General features: G+C 42.8%; 1 protein-coding gene across 2 annotated transcripts; it reads left to right on the top strand.

Annotated features, from left to right (window-relative positions):
• The first annotated feature begins 5,383 nt into the window (after window positions 1-5,383).
• cdkn2aipnl (CDKN2A interacting protein N-terminal like) lies at window positions 5,384-13,046 on the top strand. 2 transcript variants are annotated; one of them, XM_078230850.1, is made up of 3 exons: window positions 5,384-5,705; window positions 7,232-7,325; window positions 11,968-13,046. In XM_078230850.1, the coding sequence occupies exons 1-3, from the start codon at window positions 5,491-5,493 to the stop codon at window positions 11,974-11,976; spliced, it is 318 nt and encodes a 105-aa protein (XP_078086976.1). In that variant the 5' UTR covers window positions 5,384-5,490; the 3' UTR covers window positions 11,977-13,046. The 2 variants fall into 2 exon arrangements, with proteins under 2 accessions (XP_078086976.1, XP_078086977.1); XM_078230851.1 differs by having other exon boundaries at window positions 5,388-5,705; window positions 7,226-7,325; window positions 11,968-13,037.
• Window positions 13,047-25,648: the final 12,602 nt, after the last annotated feature.

Raw genomic sequence — 25,648 nt, 5'->3', positions numbered from 1 at the left:
CATGCAGACGCGGGGAGAACATGCAAACTCCACACAGAGAGTGACTCAAACCGGGAATCGAACCCGGGCCCCTGTGAGGCAGCAGTGCCAACCACTGTGCCACCGTGCCGCCCTAAGTTGGCAATTATTGCTCACTTAAGAGTCTCATCCTACTACTGCTGGTACATGGAAGGTAATGTGCAGGGGAGTTACCATGTGAGGAGATCAAAAAAAGCAAAAACTGTCAGGTTTGCTTGTGGATTTCTCTCATAGGCGGTCCCTCAAAATTACTTAGTGCTTTATTGAAGGAGGGATCAGCATCAGGATCTGCTGCTTACTCCCCGTCCTTTCCTCCGACACCCTCTGCCCCCACCCCCAGCCAGTTAACCCCTACCCAAGGCCCCTGCTTGAATGGGCTTCCTGTACCATGGTACCATGGTCAGCCTGCTCATCCACCTTGCAGGCCTCATTTTTATTCAGACAGGTTGCGAACATCTCAAACCTGTTTGACAATTGTGAAGTCTGAGGCTCCACCACCACTGTGGTCTATTTGGTCCTTTTACCTGCCTCACTCATGGTCACATCCTCCTGTCCTTCACTGCTGACCAAAACAGACGACCCCATTCCAAGAGGTGTGACTGGAATGAAGTATCCAGATATTTCTCCCCCTATCTTATGTTGCACAATTCTTGCAATTTGGTTTCTAGATCAGTAATCCTTATCCAGAATTCTTCTAGCTGTTTACGTTTCCTGCAGGCATGTTTGTCCTGGATCACCTTGGTGTACAAAAGCTCCCACATTCCATAGCTGCAATATAACACCTGTTCTGCCATTGTAACTTGTGTTATTCAGTTAACTTAATTGTAACTTGTGTTATTTAATTAAGTTAATTGACTTCGAATAATTTCTATGTATACCACACCTCTTTCCCCATACACCAAATTCTCACATACACCTAATTCGCTATTCATCCAGTCTCTGTCTTTTTTAGGAACCCTCTGAGAAGTCACTAACCAGTTTAATTCCTGCTACACTCATTAACATCTCTTGAACCAACTGCTTTCAGGTGATTGACAGATATCTGCCACTCCAGGCAGTTCTCTATTGAAAAAGCCAGTTTAATTTACAGGAAGGTGAGTACAATGTCAGCTCTTGATTCTTAATCTATAGTTAAACTTGAAAAGGAACCAGAACTTACCACGTAAAGCTAATTCGCTACTCAGTCTCACTCTGGCATAGTTGCCTGTCTCCTCGTGCACCCCTCACTGATCCAATACTGATGAGAGAGGTGAATGCGTGGCTCAAAGATTTGCTATAATATTTGTTTATATCAAAAATAACTTTTTTTACTAAGTGGGCTGAGTTTTAAAATGACTGAGAACCATATTTGAAAGAGACCTAAACAGCAGCTCTTGGAGTGGCAGAACATTTTCAAACAAGTTCATCTTGCAAATCGCAAAGCTAGTAGAAAGGAATCGTGCTGTCTGGAGGTAATTCACGAGGACAATCAGCTTAAATGAGTGTGAGTAGACCATCCTCTGAACTCCTCATAAACACTTAGACCTAATCTGTTTATTCAGGTGGGTGTGGACTGAGCCGTTAAACTCAGTCACACTGGACGTTGGACCTTGGCTGAGGAGGGGGCTCCATTGACCATCTAATCTAACCACTGTTTAAAAAAAAAATAGGCCTGGTCCCCAGCTTGCTATGACCATTCTTAGTAACTGGCTAGCTTGTGAGTGGAGGTTATGTGACAGCAAGTTAGCCATTTATGTTCAAAGGATCCTGCTTTTCCAGAGAGTCGGACAGACCATGACTGGGCAACAGCGAGAAGAGAACTTATGGCCCCTCTTTCTCTCTCCAGCCATTCTGCAAACATATGTTCTGTCTGTATCTGACCAGCCAAATACCACACACAGTGTCTTCAATGAAAACCAACAGGCTGCTGACTTCAGAAGAAAAGACAGAGATTGTCCTTTGAGACTTTAAATTGTCTCTGCCCAGAATCCTGATAAAATCATGAGGACGGCCTAAACCGGGATGTTGGATTTATGTCACATTATCAGTAACCCCCACAGCTTGCCTCCTGGGCTTGTAGAATCTCACTAGCTGTTCTGTCTGGAGACAATACACATTTCTTTAACCTGTGTTTAATGTTCCCTCCACCCACATTGTCTGTACCTTTAAGACCTGGCTGGCTGTAGGATTCCATTCTAATCAGTATTCTGCAACTTGATTTTGTCTGTTTGCACTGTTTGAGAGCACATTTCCACTCCATCTGACGAAGGAGCAGTGCTCCGAAAGCTTATGGTATTTGCTACCAAATAAACCTGTTGGACTTTAACCTGGTGTTGTGAGACTTCTTACCAAAATCACAAAACACAGCCTGAAACCATCCACTGGATCAACCTACAAGATGTGTATAGGATTGACTTTCTTTTCATAGAATCCCTAAAGTGCAAAAGAAGCCATTCGGCCCATTGAGTCTGCACTGACTCTCAGACAGATTATCTTATCCAGGCCCTCTCCCCAGCCCTATCTGTGGTTAATTGCCCATCATCACTCACGGCTGGATGTGGCAGGACTGCAGAGCTTAGATCTGATCCGTTGGTTGTGGAATTTCGTAGCTTTGTCTATTGCTTGCTGCTTATGCGTGGGTGGCACAGTGGCACTGTGGTTAGCACTGCTGCCTCACAGTGCCAGAAGTCCGATCAACAAGCAGGATTGATAAAGGGGAACTGGTAGATGTAATGTATTTAAATTTCTAAAATGCATTTGTTAAGGTGCCACATAAAAGATTACTGCACAAGATAGGAGACTGTTTAAGTAGATCAATTAGGACTGAGATGAAAAGGAATTTCTTCACGCAGAGATTGGAAAGCCTGTGGAATCTGCTACCACAGCAAGTAGTTAAGGCCAGAATATTGAATGTTTTCAAGAAGGAGATAGATATAACTCTTGAGGTGAAAGGGATCAAGATATGGGGGGAAGGTGGGAACAGACTATTGAGTTGGATGATCAGCCATGATCATAATGAATGGATGAGCAGGCTCAAAGGGCTGAATGGCCTACACCTGCTCCTATTTCTATATTTCTAAGTTTAAGAGCTCATTGTGTTGGGGGGTAATATATTAGCATGGATGGAGGATTTGCTAACTAACAGAAGACAGAGTTGAGATAAATGGGTCATTTTCTGGTTAGCAAACTGTAATTAGTGGAGTCAGAGATTTGCTGTGCCTCAACTATTTACAATAATAACTTGATTAAGCGACTGAGTAGCCAAATTTTCTGTTGCAACAAAGATAGGTAAGAAAGCAAGCTGTGAGGAGGACAAAAGGGCCGGATTTTCATGGAGTTTGGAAAAGTCTGCAGGCCTTCAAAAATGGCAGGTGAGACCCGGACGTGGAAATTTTGTTGAATATGGGAGGGTGGAAGTGGAAGGTGAGGACAATGGGAACTCAATTATGTTTCTCAGAAGGACGAGTGAGAGCAGGTGTATGAAATAGACTGGACATGGTGGAGGGCCCTGTCAACCATGCTGGGGAAGACAGATGGGAGGAGGAGAGGGACGGGATGGGTAGTGAGGGGCAGGGGGATGGAAACCTAAGATTTCAAGGTGGCTTCGGTTGTATTCCAAGGAGTCAAGGGGTGGATGGATGCAGTCAAGAAAGTGGGGTTAAGGCCACAAATTAGATCAGCATGATCTGACTGAATGATGGGGCAGGCTCAAGAGGACATAGCTCCTGCTTCTATTTCTTATACAAATTGAGCTCAGTGTAAGACTTTTGCTCGACAAAAGGATGTAGAGCCAGGGCAGATGGACAGAATTAGATCAGCCACTGGAGGGTGGAACACACAGGAATGATCTACTCCTGTCCCTACCTGAAGGAGCTGTGAAAAAGTGAGTTGCAGTTCTTTGATTTATTATTGTCACATGTACTGGGATACAGTGAAAAGCATTGTTCCTTGCGAGCTAATAGAGTACATAGGGGAGAAGGAAAGCAGAGGGTGCAGAATGTGGTGTTGCAGTTACAAATAGGATGTAGAGAAAGATCAGTTCAATGTGTGACAGGACCATTCAAAAGTCTGATGGCAGCAGAGAAGCTGTTCTTGAGTCAGTTGGTACGTGTTTTCAGACTTCTGTATCTTTTTCCCGACAGAAGAAGGTGGAAGAGAGTATGACCTGTCCTTCTTTAAAATTTATTTATTAGTGTCACAAGTAAGCTTACATTAACACTGCAATGAAGTGAAAATCCCCTACTCATCACACTCTGGCGCCTGTTCGGGTACAATGATGGAGAATTCAGCAGGGCCACTGCACCTAACCAGCACGCCTTTCAGACTGTGGAAGAAAATAAAACTGGAGCACCCGGGGGAAACCCACGCAGATACGGGGAGAACGTGCAGACAGTGACCCAAGCCGGGAATCAAACCTGGGCCCCGGCACTGCGAGGCAGACATGCTAACCACTGTGCCACCATGCCTTAGCTAACACAAATCCTTCAACCATCATCAGATGAACTGATTAATTAGTTCAGATGTGTGCAAGTGCAAACTGGTTGAAAGTATTTGCCCACAAAATTACATGATTTTCCTATGGGAGACCTTTGGGAAGGTTTGCAAAACAGAATTCTCATTAGTAATATGTGTGTGTATACACACATACATATATATATATTTATATATCATAGAAACCCTACAGTGCAGAAGGAGGCCATTCGGCCCATCGAGTCTGCACCGACCACAATCCCACCCAGGCCCTACCCCCACATATTTACCCGCTAATCCCTCTAACCTACGCATCTCAGAACTCTAAGGGGCAATTTTTAACCTGGCCAATCGACCTAACCCGCACATCTTTGGACTGTGGGAGGAAACCGGAGCACCTGGAGGAAACCCACGCAGACACGAGGAGAATGTGCAAACTCCACACAGACAGTGACCCGAGCCGGGAATCGAACCCAGGACCCTGGAGCTGTGAAGCAGCAGTGCTAACCACTGTGCTACCGTGCCACACATATATATGTGTGTGTATATATATATATAGTGTGTGTGTATATATTTATATATAATGTGTGTGTGTATATATATTTATATATATAATGTGTGTATATATTTATATATATATATGATGTGTATATATATTTATATATATGTGTGTATATATATTTACATATATATATGATGTGTGTGTATATATTTATATATATATAATGTGTGTGTATATATTTATATATATATAGTGTGTGTATATATTTATATATATATATAATGTGTGTGTGTGTATTTATATATATATATATGTGTGTGTGTATATATTTATATATATAGTGTGTGTGTATATATAATGTGTGTTGGTATGAGGGACACACTGTTCAGTATGAAGTGGGAAGCCTGCTCTGTGAACAGGATGCTGTGGGCGTCGCACAAGCAGCTCCCTGCAGCCTCACACACTGCCGCTCTCCCGGATCCCCAGAGGCCTGCGGCCTACCCGCGGGGCCTGCCGGCAAGATGGAGGACTTGAGCCTGGACGATTTCCTCAGGAGGAACCGGGAGCTGGCGGACCTGAGCCTGGAGCAGCTCCGCGGCCTGTCCGAGAGCGACAAGCACTGGACGGCGCGCCGGAGCTTCCTGGCGCGGAACCTGCCGCACTACCCGCGGGAGCGCATGGATTACCTGGTGGCGCTCTCCATGGTGTGGGCCAACCATATCTTCATGGGCTGCCGGTGAGTGGGGGAGGGGATGGGGGGGCCGGGGCCTCTCCAGCCCGGGCGGGGGGCGGGTAACCACTGACTGACTCTCGGGTGGATGTGGGGTATTTTATCTGAGCGGCCGGTCCGCTTTGGGTCCCTCCAGAGATGGGAACCCAGGCCTGGCTGAGGCCGGCTGCACAAGAGGCCCGAGGCCGGCTGTTGCTGGTCCAGCAGCGCGGCCTCTTCCCCCACCACTAACTCCAAGGTTATCACCAACCCCCCCCCCCCAAAAAAAATTCAGTGTATAATACAACCCCCCTCGTCCCCAGTATCATTGAAGCATTGATTAGAGGGGAACACACCATAAAAGTACCCTTGTATAATGTTTATTTATTAGTGTCACAAGTAGGCTTACATTAACACTGCAATGAAGTTACTGTGAAAATCCCCTAGTTGCCACACTCCCACGCCTGTTCGGGTACACCAGTGGTTCCCAAAGGGTGTGGCGTGCCACACTGGTGCGGCGAGAGAGGATGGCCAGTGTGGCGGGAAGATTCAAGGACAATCAAAGAAACATTTAAACATGGATAGATATTTTTCCAAAATGAGAGCAAGGGCATCAAGTGATACATTGTTTTATACTTTCTGGATGTCCCATGATCATATTATAAAGTAGTTGTGTTCTGTGTTATGAATCAAGCACTGCTCAGAGTTGTTTTTTTTTGTTTTTGAATGTATTTCTTATCAATAATAAATTTGGTGTGGCACGAGCAAATTTTTATTGCGAAAGTGCGGCCCAGTGAAAAAAGTTTGGGAACCACTAGGGTACACTGAGAGAGAATTCAGCACGGCCAATGCACCTAACCAGCACGTCTTTCGGACTGTGGGAGGAAACCCACGCAGGCTCCACACAGACGGTGGCCCAAGCTGGGAGTCGAATCCGGGTCTCTAGCGCTGTGAGGCAGCAATGCCTCACTGTGCCACCTAGCCGCACCTGTGTATATATATAAAAAAAAAGCAAGTCACTGGAAGCTGGAAATCTGAAACCAAAATAGAAATTGCTGGAGAACCTCGGCAGGTCTGACAGCATCTGTGGACAGAGAATAGGGCCAACATTTCGAGTTTGGACGACCCTTGATCAGAGCAGAGTTGTATAAACATCCCCCACTCTGGGCGTTCCTTACCCCCAAACCCTGCTTAAAACAAGCCAACGATATGCGGAATCTGCATGCTTTCCAGTTTCCTCCCAAAGTCCAAAAGATGTGCTGGTTAGATGCATTGGTCATGGTAAATTCTTCCTCAGTGCACCCAAACAGATGCCAGAGTGTGGCAAACAGGGGATTTTCACAGTAACTTCATTGCAGTGTTAATGTAAGGCTACTTGTGACAATAAATAAACTTAAACAATAGGAGATTCATCCTTATTTCTTATTTAAATTATTTGTAGAATTATGAGGGTTAGAGTTCAGAAGAATATAGTTCTTTTTTTTTAAATCACATGTTTTGGCAGAATGGCCTTTCGTACAGTATACCGTAACTTGTACCGTTTTTAGTTACAGTGATCATCTTATGGAGAAGGTTTTGGATATGGCAGATGGAGTTGACGTTGAAGATGCACCATGTTTCACGACAAGAGATGAGATAATGAAACAGGTACTGTACAAAGAGGACATAGATTTACAATATAGAAGGTGGCCTTGAGGCTTATCATGTCGCTGCATAGCTGAAAAAGAGCTATCCAGTCAAATTCCACTTTCCAGATCTTGGTCAGTAACCATTTGGTTATGGTATTTCAAATGCATGTTAGGTTTTTTTTAAATGCATTAAAGGTTTCTGGTCCCTCCACTGTTGAAGACAGTGGCCCTGATTTTACCGGCTCCGTTGACCTCGGGTAGGATCTTACGAGCCTCGGGTGGGCGTGCCGGTAAAATTGTGGCCAGAGAGTTCCAAACTCCCATCATCCTCTGGATGGAACCGTTTCCCCATAACTTCCTTCTGACCCTTCTGCTAATTATTTTACACTTATGCCTCCTATTCTTGACACCTCTGATAACAGAAATAATTCCTTCATATTCACTCTATCTAGGTCCCTCATAGTTTTATACAGCTCAATTAAATATCCCCTAAGCCTCCTTTGTTCCATAAACGATCAGCATCTTCCATTTCCCGCTTCTGTTTTCTCCACACCAGTGCACCGTAAACCATTTTGTAAAAAAGAGACTTCAAAATTGGAAAGTCAAAGTGGATAACTTCTTAATCAGTTAAACATTCCTATTTTTTTCACCGACAGTGATCAACCACTGCGGATGCTGATGTGAACTGGTTGATTAGTGCTATGTCTAAGGTCAGAATCTTAGGGGCGGCACGGTAGCACAGTGGTTAGCACTGCTGCTTCACAGCTCCAGGGTCCCGGGTTCGATTCCCGGCTCGGGTCACTGTCTGTGTGGAGTTTGCACATTCTCCTCGTGTCTGCGTGGGTTTCCTCCGGGTGCTCCGGTTTCCTCCCACAGTCCAAAGATGTGCGGGTTAGGTTGATTGGCCAGGTTAAAAATTGCCCCTTAGAGTCCGAAGATGCGTAAGTGAGAGGGATTAGCGGGTAAATATGTGGGGGTAGGGCCTGGGTGGGATTGTGGTCGGTGCAGACTCAATGGGCCGAATGGCCTCCTTCTGCACTGTAGGGTTTCTATGATTTCTATGATTAGTGGGGCAGCTGATCCTGCATCCTGCCATCTAAATTTTAAGTGCTGCTTCTGCGCCCATGATATTCCTGCCTCTGTGTCCTGAAAATGGTACTGGAATATAAATGAGGTATTGTTTCACTATGGCTTTATTAGCTGTTTTACAACTAAACAACTTTGACCTTTTTTAATGGTGAATGCTGAGTATTTATTTGACGTGCTGGAATTACTGGATTAATGTAAGGAAGCTTCACTACCTCCTTTAAAATACTCCTATAAACCTATCTATTTGACCAAACCTTTTCAGTCTTCTCTAATCTCATTATGTGGTTTAACATCAAATTTTGTTTGATAACTCTCCTGTGAAGCACCTTTAAGTGTTTTACTACGTTAGAGGGGCTATATAAATACAAACTGTTCTTTTTAAAACACATCTCTTGTTTATTGCCACGGTGTTGATGTTTTAATTTGGCAAACCTATTGTTTGTCACCTGCATGATGATTTAAAGTTTATTTATTAATCACAAGTAGGCTTGCATTCACACTGCAATGAAGTTACTGTGAAAATCCCCTAGTCACCACACTCCAGCGCCTGTTCGGGTACACTGGGGGAGAATTTAGTATGCCAATTCACCTAACTTGCACATCTTTGGACTGTGGAAGAAAACTGGAGCACCCGGAGGAAACTCACGCAGACAGAGGGAGAAGGTGCAAACTCCACGCAGACAGTGACCCAAGCCGGGAATCGAATCTGAGTCCCTGGCCATGTGAGACAGCAGTGCTAACCACTCTGCCACCATGCCACCCCTTTCCACATGATTTCCACATATCAGATTGTGATCAAGAGCTTAGTATGGCAAAGGGTAGAGAGAGAATTAGGAGAGTGCAGATCATGCGTTTCCTGCTAAATTTTAGAGCAAGTGTTTTTTTTTGTTTTGGAAGCTTTGTAAATGTGTGCTATTAAATTCTAGAGCTTTCCTTCAGAAACTCAGCCATATATTATCTAAGTTAGACATTTCAAATCATGAAAGTCTCAACAGAGACAATATAACATCCCCGATATATTTGTTTTCTGTTCACTCTACTCCCACTCAATATTAAAAGTCTGATCAGCATTTCATGACCTTTCCAGTCTGTCAGAGCTTTGCTGTCCCAACTCAATAATGGGATGGAGTCATGCCATTTTTCATTTTCACAGCCTGTAGAAATTTCCATCTATCCAACGTAAGATTATATTCAGTAAAAGTGTGTTTTAGTGGGATTAGATTCAGCAGCATTTCACAATTAATTCGGTTATCTGATGCTGTTGGTTTTTAAAAAGGGTTCTGAGATCTATTCATGATCTTGCTGTACCAAATTACAGTTTGTAGGCAAATTGTCTCCTTAGCGTGAAGGTGCAAACAGACTTCATATCATTTCCTAAGCTACGCTGGATTTCCAAGTCCTCGCTGTGTTGTGGCCAAAGTACATGTTTGGACGTATATTTTTATGGTACGGGTACTTTGATAGTGAAAACACTAGTTTAAAGATGCACCAGTTGGGTTCCTTCAATGTGTCAAACACCCTGATATATCTCTGTTCTTGACCTGAATACAGAGTATTTGTTATCCAGTGTCATTTTTCTTTTGAAGTGATACAGCCTAAGATACCTAGAGGTTTGGATGCAGAATTAAACTCTATTAGTGCTGATTCTAATAGATTCAACAGAAATTAACAATGTACTGTGTGATACTGCGACAAGTGGTGTTCCTCAGGGATCAGTGCTGGGACCTTTGTTGTTTGTAATATATATATAAATGATTTGGAGGAAAATGTAACTGGATTGATTAGTAAGTTTGCGGACGACACAAAGGTTGGTGGATTTGCAGATAGCGATGAGGACCATCAGAGGATACAGCAGGATATAGATCAGTTGGAGACTTGGGCGGAGAGATGGCAGATGAAGTTTAATCTGGACAAATGTGAGGTAATGCATTTTGGAAGGTCTAGTACAGATAGGAAATATACAGTAAATGGCAAAACCCTTAAGAGTATTGATAGGCAAAGGGATCTGGGTGTACAGGTCACAAAGTGGCAATGCAAGTGGAGAAGGTAGTCTAGAAGGCATACGGCATGCTTGCCTTCATCAGCCGGGGTATTGAGTTTAAAAATTGGCAAGTCATGTTGCAGCTTTATAGAACCTTAGTTAGGCCGCACTTGGAATATAGTGTTCAATTCTGGTCGCCACACTACCTGAAGGATGTGGAGGCTTTGGAGAGGGTACAAAAAAGATTTACCAGGATGTTGCCTGGTATGGAGGGCATTAGCTATGAGGAGAGGTTGGAGAAACTTGGTTTGTTCTCACTGGAGCGATGGAGGTTGAGGGGAGATCTGATAGAAGTCTACAAGATTATGAGAGGCATGGGCAGAGTGGATAGTCAGAAGCTTTTTCCCAGGGTGGAAGAGTCAATTACTAGAGGGCACAGGTTTAAGGTGTGAGGGGCAAGGTTTAAAGGAGATGTACGAGGCAGAATCTTTTACACCGAGTAGTGGGTGCCTGGAACTCGTTGCCGGGGGAGGTAGTGGAAGCGGATACGGTAGTGACTTTTAAGGGGCGTCTTGACAAGTACATGAATAGGATGAGAATAGAGGGATATGGTCACTGGAAGGGTAGGGGGTTTTAGTTAAGTCAGGCAGCATGGTCGGTGCAGACTTGGAGGGCCGAAGGGCCTGTTCCTGTGCTGTAATTTTCTTTGTTCTTTGCTCTTTGATTAAGGCTAATCTGCAAATTGAGGATTAGACGTTTGATTTCTTTTAAAACCAATATGAATGAAAAAGCATTTCTGTGATACTCTTTCACCTTGTCATAATTGCAATTTTGATCTTCTACTGCCATGTAGTACATTATTATGTTTTGTGTAGACGATATTTACTTTAGTCTGTTTGTTTTACCATTGTTACATCAGATAAGATGGAAAGTTCTACAGGAATGAAATATAGCATGAAATCCATCCTGTTAGAGTTATTATAACAAAGCTCTGAGGGACTCAAAGTCATGAGATCAGGTTTTTAATATTTAGTGGATCTTTTAAAAGTGAATCGAGAACAAATATATCGGATGTTAAATTAATTATGTTGAGAAGTGAGGTGGTGAATGCTGATCCGAGGTCACAACATCACCACGTGAAATTATGCAACGTTTTACACCCACTTGCGTGGACTCGATGGAGAATGTTTGATGTTACTAAATCTAAAATATTGGGCTTTAATACAAAAGGGAAGGCTGACACTCGAGGGAGCTCTGCACTATTAGTGTTGTTTTTTTGGATGAGATGGTTAAACAGAGACTGCATCCGCCTGAACAGTTGGATGTAAAAGATCCCATGGTACTATTTTGAAGAGGAGTTATCCTCAGTGTCCAAGCCAATATTTATACCTCGATCGACATCATTTAAAGCAAACATCTGGTCATTATCACTTTGCTGTTTGTAGATGTTTGCTGTGCTTAGATTGGCTTCTGCGTTTCATCCATCCCAACAGTGACTGCTCTTCAAAAGTGGTTCAATGGTTGTAAAGTGCTTTTGAGATATCTGATGAAAACCACTATATAAATGCATGTTGTTTTTTTTCTGTTTCAGAAACGGTAAAAGAGGTCAGAGGTCTTTTGATGGAACTGCAGTTTCAACTGCAAGTTTTCTGCGAGTTACAAAGAAGACGGACTGAGTGCACTGAGTCTTCTGTCTCTGATGCAGCAAACAATCACATTTATTGCGGATGTCTCATCTGAATCTATTTTGTTTATCTGGTTACATTGTTAACCATAAAGATTACTGAAAAACTTTTGTAGTTATGTAATGGGGTTAGAACTGGTGAGGGAGTGGCAGTAACATTTGCGGAATATCTTCAGTCAGGGCTCAACATTTTAAATTATTTCAGAATTGGCATCAAATGTTTGCTTTTCAAATGCATCAGTTAAATCGATGACCAGGTTACTCTGTTCCTGAGCCAAAATTAAATAATGGGTAATTACATGATGCTGCTTTTTGCAGATATTGCAGGAGGAGAAAGAAGTGTTTTTTTTTTAACTGCTTGAAGTAAACACTTACTGCATTTGGAAAAGGTGTATTAATGGAATTAGTTTCAGCTGCATTTCATGATAAGGTTATCTGATGCTGTTTGGTTTTTAAAAAGGGTCCAAAGATCTATTTATGGTCTCACTGTCTCAAATATTAGTTTATAAGTGAAATTAAGACCTGATATATCTCTGTTCTTGGTCAAACTACAGAATATTTGTTATCCAGTGTCATTTTTTTTTTAATGTGATAAAGATTTCAAATATCTAGAGTCTTGGATGCAGAATTAAACACTTTTGATCTCTCCTAATATATTCTTGATCTATTACGTGGTACTGATTGTCTTTCTAGAGTGCAACAGAAATTAACGATGTTCTGTGTAATTAAAGATGATCTGCAAATGGAGCATTGGATCATATTAAATCTTTGTACTTTTTTAACCAATATGCATGATGTGATACACTCTACCTTGTCATTATTGCAATTTTGATCTTCTACCGCCATGTACTACATTACTTTTTGATAACAATATTTACTTTTGTTTTAACATTTTCACATTGTTTTTATTAAGCATCAGTTTGAACAGGATCTTCGCATCATTTTGTAATTGCTGAATGCAATAAATTGACCTCTTGAACAAATTCTGTTTTTAGTATGTATATTTCATTGGATTTGAGATTTCTGCTTTTAATTTAAACTGTTGACTCCACGGGATTCTACTTGTTTCACTGCTTCAAATGTTTATTTGAATAGCTTCATAAATGCATAATTTGCAAGAAAGGGTATTGTTGAATGAGCAGCGGTCTAGCTTACGAATGGATTGTGCAGAGAGAGATCTCCAAGAGCTGGGTTTCTTCCCATTTACTGTCAATGCGAGTGAAGCTTACCAGTGATCTGTACTAGTAAGGTGTGCAGTTTTAATTGGTTAAATGCAAGCAGTACCCTGTGCATAATTGGGGATCCTCATGTCTTTGTTCTGTCAACCTGAACCCAAGGTCTCTGAACTTGAGCAAGTAGGATATGTCCCTTTTTAAGACCGAATGTGCAATCCTACATTAAGTGTTGAACTCATTTACTTGCGCTCAGTATCAAAAGTAAGTGAGCCTTCCCTTGAAGTTGTGTGTACCTTGGACTGCCCAATATTTGGTTACTTTAGCAAGTGCAGGTATTGAACAGGAGACTTTATCACTGTATTTAGGCTCCTAGATATAATCGTCTTTTGATTTTTCTAGGCTTTGGAAAGTTACATTGTTTATAATACCAGGCTGTGGTTTAGACTATGAACCATTTATCAGTAGATAATCTGTAGCAAAGCCAATACAGATTAGTATTTTACACAATCTTTAACTTGTACTTCATCCTTGGATGTGGAAAAAAAAACTTGATACTTTGCAAGCTCTAAACACCATCCAGTATTTGAACAGTAACACTTTTCATGTGGATTTGGATGGCCTATAAAACACAGGCATGCCAACACCACACATTTGCAGTATAGTCGAATGTGAAAAACTAGTGCATGGAAGCATGTTTCCAGAGATAAATCACCATTACCTCAAGCTATCATGATTTAAAACCGAAGAGGCTTTTTGCCCAGGGTATGTCTTTTGTTCTATTTGAAGATATAGAAAAATGGGTACCGGCTTTGGTGGAGACCAGTTTCTCAAAACAACAGACCATTGCGTTGCAACCAAGGATTTTGTCTTAATTTGATAGATTTTAAGACCTAATCAACAAACTGGTAAATGACTTCTCATTACTTTCCAATCAAAAAATATTTTCATATCAGACCATCACTTGTATCATTCACATCCTGAGGAAAGCAGACTGGCTATAACAAAAATTAAATGACTAGTCAGTTCAAATAAATAATCAATATCATGATTCTACATTTCAATAATGAAATTGAAACACTATTCATCACATCAATATCCCACCCACCGTCAGATTTCCCGACTGCAGCTAATGCCTCACTCATGAGAACTGTTCCCACTACATGTGGAATGGCTGACTGAGCCACCAGTGGCTCAGTATATCATAGAAATCATAGAAACCCTACAGTACAGAAAGAGGCCATTCGGCCCATCGAGTCTGCACCGACCACAATCCCACCCAGGCCCTACCCCCATATCTACCCACTAATCCCTCCACCTACACATCTCAGGACACTAAGGGCAATTTTTAGCATAGCCAATCAACCTAACCAGCACATCTTTGGACTGTGGGAGGAAACCGGAGCACCCGGAGGAAACCCACGCAGACACGAGGAGAATGTGCAAACTCCACACAGACAGTGACCCAAGCCGGGAATCGAACCCAGGTCCCTGGAGCTGTGAAGCAGCAGTGCTAACCACTGTGCTACCGTGCCGCCTGAGTTGCATGAAAACCTGCCACTTGTACTTATAATTTTCTTCAGTGACTTTATGCACTGCAAAGACTTCCTGCCTGGTATTGCAATGTTTGTCCCTTGGATAAATGGCTTTACCCAGCTCACTATATAGCAATATTTATAGCCTGTGCAATAGCGTGTAGCAGATACGCTTTGGGTTATACATTTATGAAAGTGAATGTTTTCGCAGTTGAGGAAAAGGATAAGACAGGAGTAGCATCAGGGAACCTAAAATATTGAAGGGGAGACATTGAATAGATTCAGTACAAATAAAAGTCCAATAACAGAGAAAATACTGAGATAGTCAAACCTCCAGGATTTAATGGTATTCTGTGAGGACCTTGAGCAGTTTGACATAGGAAGTGAGAAAGTATTGGAGACTTTGATTGTCTTAAAAATGGACAAATCCTGGATGAATTGTATCCCAGGCTGCGGTGGGAGATGAAGCAGGAAATTGCAGAGGCTCTGACACAAATTTTTAATTTCTTGCTGGCGGTGTGTTAAGTACAGTAAGAAGTCTCACAACACCTGGTTAAAGTCCAACAGGTTTATTTGGTAGCAAATACCATAAGCTTTCGGAGCACAGCTCCTTCGTCAGATGGAGTGGATATCTGTTCTCAAACAGGGCACAGACACAGAAATCAAATTACAGAATACTGATTAGAATGCAAATCTCTACAGCCAGCCAGGTCTTAAAGGTACAGACAATGTGGGTGGAGGGAGCATTCAACACAGGTTAGAGAGGTGTGTATTGTCTCCAGACAGAACAGCTAGTGAAATTCTGCAAGTCCAGGAGGCAAGCTGTGGGGGTTACTGATAATGTGACATAAATCCAACATCCCGGTTTAGGCCGTCCTCATGTGTGCGGAACTTGGCTATCAGTTTCTGCTCAGCGACTCTGCGCTGTCGTGTGTCATGAAGGCTGCCTTGGAGAACGCTTACCCGAAGATCAGAGGCTGAATGCCCGTGACTGCTGAAGTGCTCCCCCACAGGAAGAGAACAGTCTTGCCTGGTGATTGTCGAGCAGTGTTCATCCGTTGTCGTAGTGTCTGCATGGTTTCCCCAATGTACCATGCCTCGGGACATCCTTTCTTGCAGCGTATCAGGTAGACAACGTTGGCCGAGTTGCAAGAGTAGGTACCGTGTACCTGGTAGATGGTGTTCTCACGTGAGATGATGGCATCCGTGTTGATGATCCGGCACGTCTTGCAGAGGTTGCTGTGGCAGGGTTGTGTGGTGTCGTGGTCACTGTTCTCCTGAAGGCTGGGTAGTTTGCTGCGGACAATGGTCTGTTTGAGGTTGCGTGGTTGTTTGAAGGCAAGAAGTGGGGGTGTGGGGATGGCCTTGGCGAGATGTTCGTCTTCATCAATGACATGTTGAAGGCTCCGGAGGAGATGCCGTAGCTTCTCCGCTCTGGGGAAGTACTGGACGACGAAGGGTACTCTGTTCCCCGTGTCCCGTGTTTGTCTTCTGAGGAGGTCGGTGCGGTTTTTCGCTGTGGCGCGTCGGAACTGTTGATCGATGAGTCGAGCGCCATATCCTGTTCTTATGAGGGCATCTTTCAGCGTCTGGAGGTGTCTGTTGCGATCCTCCTCATCCGAGCAGATCCTGTGTATTCGGAGGGCTTGTCCGTAGGGGATGGCTTCTTTTACGTGCCAGAGGACAGTTAATGTGGTTTCACGTTTCCAGAGAAGTGGTAGAGATGAGTTAAAATTTATTTATTAGTGGCACAAGTAGGCTTATATTAACACTGCAATTAAGTTACTGTGAAAATCCCCTAGTCGCCACACTCCAGTGCCTGTTTCGGTACACTGAGGGAGAATTTAGCATAGCCAATGCACCTAACCAGCACGTTTTTCAGACTGTGGGAGGAAACTAGAGGACCCAGAGGAAACCGACACAGACATGGGGAGAACGCGCAGACTCCATACAGACAGCGACCCAAGCTGGGAATCAAACCTGGGTCTCTGTCACTGTGAGGCAGCATTGCTAACCACTGTGCCACCAGGGAATTCCAGACCAGTGAATCTCATGTCAGTGGAAGGGAAAGTATTGGAGAAAATTCTGAAGGAGAGAATCTCCAGTTGGAAAGGCATAGGTTGATTAGGAATAGGCAGCATAGCTTTATCAGAGGGAGGTAAAGCCTAACAAATTTGATAGAATTTTTCAAAAAGTGATCAAGTGTGTGGATGAGGGAGGTGCAGTTGATGTGGTTTATATGGATTTTAGCAAAGCCTTTGACAAAGTCCCACATGGGAGACTGATTGAGAAGTTTGAGCACATGGAATTCAGGGGAACATGGCAAGATGAATCTGAAACTGGCTTTGTAATAGGGTAGTGGTAGAAAGGCTGTTTGAGTGACTGGAGGCGGATGTCCAGTGGTGTACCACAAGGCAGTGCTGGGTCCCTTATTGTTAGTTATATATGTAAATTATATAGATGAGAATGTGGGGGAGTGATATGTATGTTTGCAGACGTCACCAAGATTGGTAGGGTGGTTGATAGTGAAGCAGACAGTTGTAGGTTACAGGAAGCTGCAGATGATTGGTCAGATGGGCGGAACAGTGGCAGATGATATTTATCATAGAAATCATAGAAACCCTACAGTGCAGAAGGAGGCCATTCGGCCCATCGAGTCTGCACCGACCACAATCCCACCCAGGCCCTACGCCCATATCCCTACATATTTACCCGGTAATCCCTCTAACCTACACATCTCAGGGACACTAAGGGGCAATTTTAGCATGGCCAATCAACGTAACCCGCACATCTTTGGACTGTGGGAGGAAACCGGAGCACCCGGAGGAAACCCACGCAGACACGAGGAGAATGTGCAAACTCCACACAGACAGTGACCCAAGCCGGGAATCGAACCCAGGTCCCTGGTGCTGTGAAGCAGCAGTGCTAACCACTGTGCTACCGTGCCGCCCATTTAATCCTGATAAGTGATGCATTTTGGAAGAAGTAACAAGACAATGGAGTATTTCATGAAAAGCAGGACATTAGGAAGCTCAGAGGAACAAGTGGATCTTGGGGTACTTATTTACAAATCCCTGAAGGTGGCAGGGCAGGTGAATAGGGTGGTTAAGAAGGCATATGGGACACTTGCTTTTACCAGTCGTGGCACAGAGTGCAAGACCAAGGAGGTTATGTTGGAGCTGTGCAGAATGTTGGCTAGGCCACAGCTGGAGTAGTGTGTGTAATTCTGGTCACCTGACTAGGAAGGATGTGATTGCACCAGAGAGGGTACAGGTGCGATTCACCAGGATGTTGCCTGGGATGCAGCATTTGAGCAATAAGGAGAAACTGGATAGGCTTGGATTATTTTCTTTAGAGCAGAGAAGGTTAAGGGGGACATAATTGAGGTCTATAGGATTATGAGGGGTATGGACAGGGTGAACAGGAAACAGCTGTTCCCCTTGGTTAAGGGGTCAATCATGAAGTGGCACCGTTTTAGAGTGAGGGGCAGGAGATTCAGAGGGGATTTGAGGGAAAAAAAATCATTCAGAAGGTGGTGGGAATCGGGAAAGCACTGCCTGGGAAGGTAGTGGAGGTTGGAAACTTTACAACCTTTGAAAAGTATTTGGATGAGCACTTGAAATATCATAACATTTGAGGATAGGAACAAGTGCTGGAAAATGGGATTAGCCCGACTTTAGTGGTAGTTATTGTCGGTGCAGACTCGTTGGGCCAAAGGGCCTTTTCTGCACTGTATGACTCCTCAGGTTATTAAAATAAATAATGGAAATTGCAGATTTCGGGCGGCACGGTAGCACAGTGGTTAGCACTGCTGCCTCACGGCTCCAGGGACCTGGGTTCGATTCCCGGCTTGGGTCACTGTCGGTGTGGAGTTTGCACATTCTCCTCGTGTCTGCGTGGGTTTCCTCCGGGTGCCTTGGTTTCCTCCCACAGTCCAAAGATGTGTGGGTTAGGTTGATTGGCCAGGTTAAAAAAAAATTGCCCCTTAGTGTCCTGAGATGCGTAGGGTAGAGGGATTAGTGGGTAAAATATGTAGGGATATGGGAGTAGGGCTTGGGTGGGATTGTGGTCGGTGCAGACTCAATGGGCCAAATGGCCTCTTTCAGTACTGTAGGGTTTCTATGAATGCATTAGTCATAGTTTTCAAAAGCTCTCAATTCAAAAACTGCTCTGGGATTGGAAAAGTGTAAATGTGTTTCTAATATTGAAGGGAGAAATCAGATAGATAAAGCCGTATATGTGGAACATCAATTGTTGGGATACTACTGGAATCTCAGAAACCATGACTGAGCCAGTGAAAAGTATCAGCTGATCATAGTAAGGATTTGTTAAAGGTCGATTCTGCCAAAGTAATCCAGTTGATTTTGTTCTAGTTTGGTGCAGGCTTGGAGGGCTGAAGGGCCTGTTCAAAGAAATATAGAAACATAGAAAACTACAGCACAAAACAGGCCCTTCGGACCCACAAGTTGTGCCGAACATATCCCTACCTTTTAGGCTTACCTATAACCCTCCATCCTATTAAGTCCCATGTACTCATCCAGGAGTCTCTTAAAAGACCCTATTGAGTTTGCCTCCACCACCACTGACTGCAGCCGATTCCACTCGCCCACCACCCTCTGTGTGAAAAACTTCCCCCTAACATTTCCCCTGTTCCTACACCCCAGCACCTTCAACCTGTGTCCTCTCGTAGCAGCCATTTCCACCCTGGGAAAAAGCCTCTGAGAGTCCACCCGATCTATGCCTCTCAACATCTTATATACCTCTATCAGGTCTCCTCTCATCCTACGTCTCTCCAAGAGAAAAGACCAAGCTCCCTCAACCTATCCTCATAAGGCATACCACTCAATCCAGGCAACATCCTTGTAAATCTCCTCTGCACCCTTTCAATCTTTTCCACGTCTTTCCGGTAATGAGGCGACCAGAACTGAGCACAGTACTCCAAGTGGGGTCTGACGAGGGTCTTATATAGCTGCATCATTATCCCCGGACTCCTAAACTCAATCCCTCGATTGCTAAAGGCCAGCACACCATATGCCTTCTTAACCACCTCCTCCACCTGCGGGGCCGATTTTTGAGTCCACGGTTCCTGTGCTGTAATGTTCTTTGTTCTTTGTTGACTAGCATGATGACATGGCCTGATTACTCCTTGGCTGAAATTTTCCAGCCGTTCATGCCCCACAGCCATTGCCGGCGAAGATGGAGAATTTGGCACTCAGCCACATCTCTGTTCACTGCAGCGGGAACATAGAATCCCGTCAGCATGAAGTGCTGGAGAATTCAGGCCCTTATCTTTTATCCTGACAGTTGACTATTACTACATCATTTATGTTTGTGTCACAGGTTCTACACAAGCTGAATTTTACAATCCCTTTATCATTAATTGATCCTCTTCATTGTCAATGCTATCTCTGTATCAATTTGCTTTTTTTGTTGTATGCAACTCAGACTCTGGCCCCTTCTGCCCTAACACCTTGTTTCTCATGGGTTTTTTGAATTAGTGTGGAAATTTTGTCAATAGTATTGTGCTCCTAATGCCGGGTATTCCATTGTTGGCTTACCAGTTTATTAATGCATCACATCTCTCACTCAGGACTGTTTACCTTATGGCTACACTTCTTAGCTTTTTCATGTTAAGTTTAAATATTTTCTGATTGAAGCAAATTCTAACCTAATCTTACATTCCGTTTAACATTTAAATAGAGTTTGTCTCTTTTTTATAAAGAAAAGTATCTCATTGCCAAAGCCCTCAAGTTTTCACTCTGGCTTTCCAAATGAGCTCTAAAGCCAAAATCTGAATGGACATGACGCGAACACACTTTGCTTCCCCAACTCCTCTCAGTAAGAACACTGTAAATAATTACTTCGTTACTAATGTCAATCCAAGTCCTTCATTCGTTTGGCACACATTAACTTCCCAGCCATCCTCTATGAGTGACAACCCTCACTGATTCCAGCCTTGTTTTACCAGATTCTGCAACACTTCCCAGCTGTGCCTTGCCTGAGTAATGCCAACTCTTTTTGGGCTCAGTGAATTCCTACTAGTCCTGTTAGACTGCTGAGCTCAGTTAATTCTCCAACCTAGTTTCTATAATTATGCAATCTGTTCAAATACAAATGTTCTAAAACATGAAAATATGTGTGCTGTTTTTTTCATAACCAATAGCTGATACAACATCTAGTTCCTATTTTACTAAAGGCATAAGCTGCTAGTCTGTGCTTCCATTCAGTTTTCCAATGTAATTGGAAGTTATTCTTTAAGGTCTTTTTAGTTCTTTTTAGGTTTTTAGAAAGTTTCCTTAAGGTAAGGTAACCTTTTTAGTAAGGTTCTTTTAGTGTAATTCTCCTCACTCTTCAGTGAGGAGAATTACACTACCTTCACCTTAATAATCTACTTTGATCTGATTTATTATTGTCACATGTATTAACATAGTGAAAAGTATTGTTTCTTGCGTGCTATACAAAGCATACTGTTCATAGAGAAGGAAATGAGAGAGTGCAGAATGTAATGTTACAGTCATAGCTAGGGTGTAAAGAAAGATCAACTTAATGCAAGGTAAGTCCATTCAAAAGTCTGATAGCAGCAGGGAAGAAGCTGTTCTTGAGTCGGTTGGTGCGTGACCTCAGACTTTTGTATCTTTTTCCCGACGGAAGAAGGTGGAAGGGAGAAGGTCCGGGGTGCGTGGGGTCCTCAATTATGCTGGCTGCTTTGCCGAGGCAGTGGGAAGTGTAGATAGAGTCAATGGATGGGAGGCTGGTTTGCATGATGAATTGGGCTACATTCACAACCTTTTGTAGTTCCTTGTGGTCTTGAGTCATACCAAGCTGTGATACAACCAGAAAGAATGCTTTCTATGGTGCATCTGTAAAAGTTGGTGAGAGTCGTAGCTGACATGCCAAATTTCCTTAGTCTTCTGAGAAAGTAGAGGCGTTGGTGGGCTTTCCTAACTGTAGTGTTGGCATGGAGGGACCAGAGCAAGTTGTTGGTGATCTGGACACCTAAAAACTTGAAGCTCTCGACCCTTTCTACTTCATCCATGTTAATGTAGACAGGGGCATGTTCTCCTTTACGCTTTTATTTTTATACTTTTATTGTTCTTTCTAAATCAAACCAGGTACTGTAGCTGAAGGAGATGGGCCACCAAACTTGCTCCCAGAACCTCTTGGCTGAGTTACAAGAGCAGTCTAGTAGAGAATTGGCAAATCTGATTTTCCCACCCATCCCGATAATTTCTCAGTCCCTGTGTCAGTTTGACTGGGGGAGTTCAGTGATGAGTTCAGTGATGTGGAAAAATCACATCTGTGCTTTGCACGGTCGTAGCAGTGTGCTGCCATCCAGTGTTTCGTGGTACTCGTATCCTGTGGGCTTATTACCTTCTCTGCTTCTTGGTGAAATGATTCCTGTGGCCAACTAAGATTTGGGATGAGACGTATTATTCAAAAAATAGTTAGGAACAGGAGTAATCTATTCATCTCTGAGCCTGTTCTACTATTCTATTACAGCATGGTATTTTGCCTCGTATATATCAGCAGTGACTGTCTGACAAAGTAATTCATTGCCTGTAAAATACTTTGTGATGTTGTGATGCAGTGAATGACACTATATAAACCTTAACTTCTCTTACCAACTTTTTCTCCATTCTCTATGACTCTATAGACAGTCATGATGTGGAGATGCTGGCGTTGGACTGGGGTAAACACAGTAAGAAGTCTCACAACACCAGGTTAAAGTCCAACAGGTTTATTTGGTAGCAAAAGCCACCAAATAAATTTGGTGGCTTTTGCTACCAAATAAACCTGTTGGACTTTAACCTGATGTTGAGAGACTTCTTACTCTATAGACAGTTACATGGGTAAGATGGGTAAAGAGGGATATGGGCCAAATGCGGGCAATTGGGACTAGCTTTGGGGTTTAAAAAAAAGGGCGGCATGGACAAGTTGGGCCGAAGGGCCTGTTTCCATGTTGCAAACCTCTATGACTCTGTATCCCTTGACGTGCTTATCTGAAAAATATACAGAAATGCACCATTTTTATTTCCCTCCAGTTTTCTCCCCTTCAAGGTACTGCATCCTGTTGGGCAGTTTCACAGGCATGGAGAACTTTGTTCAAGTAGCCATTTTCATGTGCCTGCCTTAAAAGTGCACGGCCACAAGCTATTTGACTGTGGTGGACATCACAGCTTGGTGCATCCTTTCTGTAGCTGGCATTTGCATTTGCATTGCAGCATGGATCACTGGATGTGAATCGGATGCAGGAATCCTGCCTGATTTATTTTCATTCAGCTCTGAGACGCTGATACAGATTGTAAACCCATACTGCTGCCTGGCTAAGAATAACTAACTCAGTACACAGCCTGACTATATGGCTTAGTGTTGCACCATGTGATGTTTTTAATCAACAAAGTCAATGGGGAATTAAAATGATATGTTTGGGGCAAATTATTGGAGCATCAACACATGAAACTGTGCACCGGTTGAGTATAGGTTTAGCACCTTTTCCCTCATCTATTTTTAAATCGAGGCCAAAGGCTGCCTCACAGAAAAGAAGGGAAAGAAAATACAGCAAGAATATTGATACTAGACTGTTATAGTCTTCCTAGTGGTCAGCTCAAAAACATAATTAACAGGAAAAATTAAAGGGATTTGGTAAACCAAAAAAAAAGGAAAAGTTCAAATTTTAATATTCATTGCTGGATAGGGCATGTTATCACCTAACATATGGCCACAGCAGCACCTGGAATCATGCCTGCCATCCTCTGTACCAGATAGTATCTCAACTGTGTACAGCTTCTCTACAGTATTCATGGGCTGAACTTGTGCACCTCCCCGTAGACAGACAATAGACTAACCAACTGCTTGGCTGGGTCTGATTTGAAGTACAGAAAGAGTAGAAAAAATACAGGAGAGCATCCTCTACCTATATTAAGGCATAACCCTGTTTTACAAGTCATTTTATGTTATATTTGTTCATGTGAAATTGTAGCAAGATCAATAAACAGACTTTTTAAACACGGAGTCACTGTAGCTGCTATAAAATTGCCTTTGTCTTGAAAGGTGCTGTAAAGAACAAAACACATTACTGGAGAGAAACATAGAAATTACGAGTAGGCCAAACACATTTAAATGCATTATCTGCATTCATACATTAAAGGGGGTTATGCCTGACCAGGATTTCCAGATTTACCAGCAGTTTTTTGTTTCCAGTCTTAAAACAATTCATTACATGACTTCATCTGGAATAGCTTTCACCTTTTTGTCTACCCAGCAACAAAAATAATTTATTTTGCTTTTTGATCAATTCTGAGAATATTGCCGAAGCTTTGAGTCTTGCACTCACGAAGACAAATGCAAGAATGCCAATTCTTCTTCGACTGGTTAGCAAGTCAATTGATTGGCCGAAGCATTGTCATGGCAAAGCAACAGGTGCAAGGCTTGAACATCGTCCTTTTGTTTGCAGAAACTAGTCCCTACATAGGAATGTAAATCCCTTTGAGTAAGCTTAACTGATCTTAAATTGGTTGTTAGTGTCGCTTTTAGCTTAATCAGGCATCTAATAGTAGATGTTTTGTTTCGCTGGTGGAATACAGTCTGAACTCTACCTATTGGAAAGTCAAAGTATCACAAAAAGATTTGAAGTTAAGGAAGTTGTTTCATGTTGCTTTGATGCTGTAGCTACGCGAGTCGTATTTTCCACCAACAGGATGCTGTTGTTAGTCCAAAAGGATGTTCTGCCTACAGCACAACTGAGTGACATCATGCATGAATTTCAGTGCCACTGTGATGTCAGGTACATGAGCTGTATGTTGCAGTGATTGGCTGATCAAATCAAACAGCATGTTCATAATAAGCAGAGTGCAGAATTCATTCAACCAGCCCACACTTGCACAACCTGAAATAAAACTTTTAATGTTAGATGAGAGTTTGCACAGTAAAACTGTGATGGTGGAAAGGACAGTAAGGCACTTACAAGGGGGAGATCTAACTTGGTGTATATTACATGATAGCTCTTGCTTTTTATGTATGCAGCTGATATTTAGGAATAACTTGCAAATCTTGTAGAAAATGACACTTAAATAGTCACGTCAGTGTGGAGGGTGGGAAAGCCCTGAGTGGGACCATAACTAATTCTAATTTACATAAATGACCCCAATACAAATTTGGATGATACTAAAGAAGTGAGAATTGATGAGTTGTTAAAATAGACAGAAGTGTAATGTTCCCACACACAAAAAAGATGGCACACCTACTCCAAGAATGGTCTTGGACTAGCTATGGATGAAACTGAAAGAGACCTAGGAATCTTATTAAACTTGAAGCTAAACGGATCAAACCAATAATAGAGGCAGATTCAACTGTGGCTTTTAAAAAATAAATGGATAATTATGAGAGAACAGATTTGCATCAATATAAGGAAAAGGCAGGTGAGTGGGACTAGCTGAGTTGTTCCCGAAGAGGGCTGACACAGACATGGTGGGCCAAAAGTCGACTGTGCTGTAACATATGATTCCAAAGCCAATAACGTGTTGAATTAAACAGCTAAAACAAGGAAATGAAATGCAAGTCAGAGACAGTAATTGTCAACTTTGTGTTGTGATCAGAGTTGACCTTGATTATCACATGCTTCTCTGGTGAAGAAACGAGAGGGGCATTTAAGTGGAAAGAATCATCGGGTTATTTCCACTGTTAGAAGACTGGAGAAACTTTGGCTTTTCATGGGACAATCAACAGGTGATGTTAGAAGTATAAAAGATGGTTATGATTATAGAAAAAAGCTTAACCCAAAATATTACGTTAATATACAAGCAGAACTTGGGGGCATGTTCAGGCAACAAATTGGTACTTTTATGATTGATGCCAAGACAATTTTCTTTCCACGGGGTGAAC

The sequence above is a fragment of the Mustelus asterias genome, chromosome 16, assembly GCF_964213995.1.
Source record: "Mustelus asterias chromosome 16, sMusAst1.hap1.1, whole genome shotgun sequence".
NCBI lineage: Eukaryota > Metazoa > Chordata > Chondrichthyes > Carcharhiniformes > Triakidae > Mustelus > Mustelus asterias.
The sequence above is the reverse complement of the archived record's forward strand: the minus strand, read 5'-3'. Positions and strand labels throughout refer to the sequence as shown.